The sequence below is a fragment of the Pinus tabuliformis genome, chromosome 9, assembly GCF_031772625.1.
Source record: "Pinus tabuliformis cultivar Carrire ecotype Pingquan chromosome 9, CPIR1, whole genome shotgun sequence".
Classification (NCBI taxonomy): Eukaryota; Viridiplantae; Streptophyta; class Pinopsida; order Pinales; family Pinaceae; genus Pinus; species Pinus tabuliformis.
Genome location: NC_142307.1, coordinates 590,455,918 through 590,460,999, shown reverse-complemented (window position 1 = coordinate 590,460,999; position 5,082 = coordinate 590,455,918). Strand labels below are relative to the sequence as shown.

The 5,082-nt window shown below is 34.3% G+C and overlaps 1 protein-coding gene across 1 annotated transcript; it reads right to left on the bottom strand.

The window, feature by feature from the left end:
- Positions 1-1,374: 1,374 nt before the first annotated feature.
- Positions 1,375-3,456, bottom strand: LOC149149944 (putative disease resistance protein At5g63020). The gene has a single exon (XM_089442635.1). It carries the CDS (start codon positions 3,454-3,456, stop codon positions 1,375-1,377), a length of 2,082 nt encoding a protein of 693 aa, XP_089298761.1.
- Positions 3,457-5,082: the final 1,626 nt, after the last annotated feature.

The window sequence follows — 5,082 nt, the reverse complement described above, 5'->3', positions numbered from 1 at the left end:
TAAAAAAGACAATCTCAAAAACAAAATAAATCACACAAATAATTAATAAAATCATTTTATAAACCAATATGTTCAATTCTCTCATATTTTACTTATAACACCCTGTCACAACTATAGGCTTTAGGTTTTTAACTTGATTCATGAGGATTTGACAATTACAATTATTTTAAGATTATTACTTTAATATATAATAAATTATCTATGATTAATAATATTTAAAATTAATATAAAAATGATATCTATAAAATAAAATAATATAATATTAAGAAATTATTAAAATGCTCATTTAATTTAATTTATTTTATTTTATTGGCATCAAAAACAACGTTAATTTGAATATTTATTTTACATAATAAAATTTTATTAATAAAAACGATGATCATAGCCTCTTTAAGTTAATATTTCATTAATGTAGAATTTGATAATTTGAGAGCATTATACTTTAAAGGGGAATCACCTCCGACTGATCCTAGGATCCAGATATTTGAAATCATTGATTTCTACGATTCCACGTGGCAATGCTTTTTAAATGACGACATCTCCCGAGATTCAGAAAATTGAGAATTTTTAGAGCTCTCATTTCACATTACCCTGATGGTTTTAAAGATTGCGAATGCCTCAATGCACATCTACAATTTCAGTGTAATTCACACAAAGAAATTCAAGTTGCTTTATTTGCCACAATGATTCTGTAAATAATTGTAGCCCGTGTTACCTAGATCTAACACCCTAAGAGACAGGAGGTTAAGGAAAAATGCTTCCGGAATCACTTCCAAGTCAAAATCGTGTCGTAGAAAAAGTGGTCAGTAAAAGTGGTTGGAATTGGTCAGTAATAGTGGTTGGAATTGGTCGTTGTTGGAATTCAGAAAAAAATTTCAAAAAATCTTGTAAAAGCAGTGTTTGAATCTTGTTTTTAATGGTGGAAATGGATTTAGCATCATCAAAATCAAGTAAAAGACCTAAAAATTTGAAGCTTAACCACTATAACTTAAATTTGCAAACTCCTTATCATATTTTCTCAAAATATAACAGAAATTTCCATTACTTTCAGCCCAAAAAAACTTAATAAAAAACAATCCTAATAAAAGAAAGATTTGATTTTATAATTGTTATTAACAAATACATATTTTTAATTATTAAATCAATTGAATTAAGAATGATACATAAATCTTATAAATTATAAAAATTATATATATAAATATAATTGAAAATGTATTTATTTATATAAAAAATGTATTTTGCACAGTAAAATTTTTTTAACAAAAAAGTTACGATCACGATCACATCCTTTTTATATTAAAATTTCCAGTACAAACATGAACGCGAAAATTTGAGAGCAATTTACTCTCACGAGGAATCACCTGTCCCTCTTCTCTACCGCAGAATTTCACAATTTGTAAGCAGTCTGATCTCAGGAGGAATCACCTGTAACTTACGACAGCCCTTGAGATTCAGATATTTGAGCTCTTTGAGGTCTGCGATTTCAGATGGCAATGATTCTAAATTATGACATCCGTGGAGATCCAGACATTTGATATTTTTGAGATTTCTCATTTCACATGGCAATGATTTTAACCTCTTACATCCACTGAGATGTAAAAACTGAAGGTTTGAAAGATTACCAATGCCTGAATGCACATATTCAATTTGAGTATAGCTCAGACCAAGATATTCAAGTTGTTTCAATTGCCACAATGATTTCGGCAATAACTGTAGCCCCGTGTGACTTAACCATAACACTCTCAGAAAGACTAGGTCAAGCAAAAATGCTTCCGGAATCTCCTTTAATTCAAGGTTGTGTGTTAGAAATAGGCTAACCAATTTTGGACATCTCAATTCCTTGTTTGGTAGAGACGTAATATTGCTACCAATAAGGGAGAGCCTCCTGCAATTATCGCGACTCTCGATGTCGGGAAAAAGAGCGTCAACATTGGGGCAATGTTGACCTGCCATGGATACAAAATTCTCCTCTTTCTCTCCCACATAAATTGCCATGTCCCGCACAACATCGTGAACGCCAAACGTAACGCTCCAATAACTGGATCCACCAACTGCTCTCAATTGGAATAAGGAACGATCGGCAAGTAACTTTACGTAGCTGTGCGCAGTATCCATTAAGGAGTCCACATGTTTGCTCTTTATTATACCTTCTGCGATCCAGATGTGCGATATAATGTGCACCGGAATGTACCAGTCCTCTGGAACAATCACACAATACAGAAAACAGGTTTTCAAATGAGCATGGGGTAAACTATCGTAGCTCCATCTCAATCGCTCGTACAGATCTCGATCAAGTCGAGGATGAGTAATTGGAAAATTTGAATCCACAGTCTGAATCTGCATTAAAGCAAGGTTCCACTCATTTACAGCCCGGTTGCCAATCATTGTTGAAGCTATGACATTTATAGCCAAGGGCAACCCTTTACACTCCTCTGCGACGACTCTAGCAACATGCTCTATCTCGTCAGGCACATGCCCGTCTTTGAAAGCTACTTTGCAAAACAATTCCCAGGCTTCCTCTCTTGGCAGTGGCTGTATTTGCATAGACTGGTCGGCATTCATTTCTGGAATCAGATCTCTATTTCGAGTAGAGAATACAACTTTGCTCCCTTTGTTCTCGCCAAATTCCACGCCCAATTCTTTCAGAGTGACTGCGCTCCACAAATCGTCTAAAATTAGGAAAAATTTCTTCGTCCTCAGATGTGCCGACAGCTTCATCTTCCGCGAATCAACATCATTATAAGAATAGGCACTGAGGTCTAAATTGATTGCAGAAGCCATACGACTCTGCAACTCCAGAATGGAAAATTGGGCAACTGCAACCCAAATCACATGATCAAAAACACCACTTACCTTGTAGGTGTTGTAGACCTTTTTTAGCAACGCTGTTTTGCCAACCCCACCCATCCCATATACAGCAAATATCCGATCGCCGGAGGCCTCTGTAAGCCACCTCTCAAGTCGTATTTCAGCAGATCTAATTTCCAACCCTACCAGTCCGGTGTCTGGTTCGTCTTGAAGCAGTAGATTCGCCTGTTGTGGCGCCGCGGACGCAATCTGTTGAGCACTGTGAAACATAGAGAAGTCGGTCTGAAGATTGTGAAAGAGCTCATCAAAAGTTGTCTTCCACTTTCGGATTTCTGTAGAAAGTTTAGGCTTGCAAAGGAGACAACTGATACACCGCTGCCGCCTTCGAGAGCAATCGATCAACTCTCCTGCTTTTCCAACTGCGTCTTGCATCCTTAGCAGACAATTTTGCAGAGATTGAGGGGGCGTCTTTTGCAGATCTTGAAATTGATCTCTAACATCGAGTAAGAGAGTCTTCATACGATTTAACTGCCCTTCTAGAAGCTGACGGTTCTCATCCAACCGAATAACATCGTCCATTTGTCGGATGAGTGCAGAAATAGCGCTACTGACCGTATTGGCCGCCACTTCAGTGATAATAGCAGCCATTGCCAATTTTTTGGCTTCGCAACAGAAGAATCGCGGGTCTGAAGGGGCTAGAGACAATCATATATAAACACGAACTTGCAATGAGATACAGGGCAATGGTTAGGCAGTCATTAGTCATTATTGAAAATGCAAGCTGACTTGACTTATTATAAATCATATATAAATATAAACATACAGAGGATTAGTATATTAGTAAAATCAACAATGGGCTACACAGTCATCAGACGTCATTGCTTGTTAAATATCCTTCAATCCCTTCCATAAATATGGAATTAGAATTTATAGATTTTCATCTAAGAAAGTTATAACCTACTTTATATAAAATTTGAAAATAAATCTTTAATAATAACAATTTAAAACAAATAAAAAAGTAATATCAAAATTTAATTTTAAAAATTTTAATAATTTTGTTACCTGACCTTTTTTTCAAATGTGTAACCCAATTTTTTTTATAAATATTAATAATATTTAATTAAATTGATATATTATATATTTATATGTATAGTTTATTAAGTCACGGGAGTATAATATTTAATTAAATTAAAACATTATATATTTATATATAGTTTATTAAGTTATGTGAGTCTGGAGATGATTATTATATTTAATTTGGTTTGAGTAGTTATTATTGAGGATCTCACATTTTTGTTATTCATAATGTAGAAACCAGTTTTTTGGATTAATCACATCACTAGGATTGGGTCGAGGTTTCTAACCAACTAATGTGGTTCATCCTTGAGAAATCAATTGATCTCAAAAAATAAATAGTAGGGATGCATCATTGTTCAGGGTTAGCCGTTGGTGAAATCATTATTGAGGAAAGAAAAAATTATTTAAGAATACGTGATAAAGAGATGTTTGTTAAATTGTTTAATATTTAGTTAAAAACCATCTATTATGTAATAATTAAATATTTTATATCGATATTACAAATTATTTATCAATTGATGATGATGATGATGATGATGATGGTTAACGTCAGCTGAGAGCAAACATTGGTCTATTGGACCTAAAGAAACAAATATTTTATTTTGATTTAAGATTTTATTCCTATGCTCAAAAAGCTTGGAGAGAAGCCTCCCCAGCTCACTATAATTTTGACATTGTAAAAGGCTAAGAAGGTCAGTATTGTAACAAAGATTGTGAAACTGAGATCTAATGTGGTTGTACGGGGCACTCTAAGAGGAAGTGGTTTTCATCCTCGATGTTCCTATTCTCACATATATGGCAGATCCTTTCCATCCATGGCGTTTTAGGAACTGCCCAATGACCTGTTTCACTATGGAGCTCATGAGAATTTGTTTTAATCTTTGCTATATTAGTTTTCTTCTTTGACCTAGTTAAAATAGAGAGATACTTTCGATCTTCTAGGGTGGGGTTGATGACCTTCTTATAATAACTTAACTTTCTTTTAGCTACTAAATCTTTCTCACACCACATTTTTCTTTGAACTTAGAAGTAACAATATCTTTAATGTTATTTATGTTTTGCAATGCATCATTCTCGTTGATCTCCCAATAGTTTAACCAAGCCCTTGTGTCTTTATGCCACCCCCGATTGAGCCTTAGGTGGTTTTGGCTGGAATTTAAAGCTAGCTTAGGAAGTCTATGATCGTCTATGTTATTG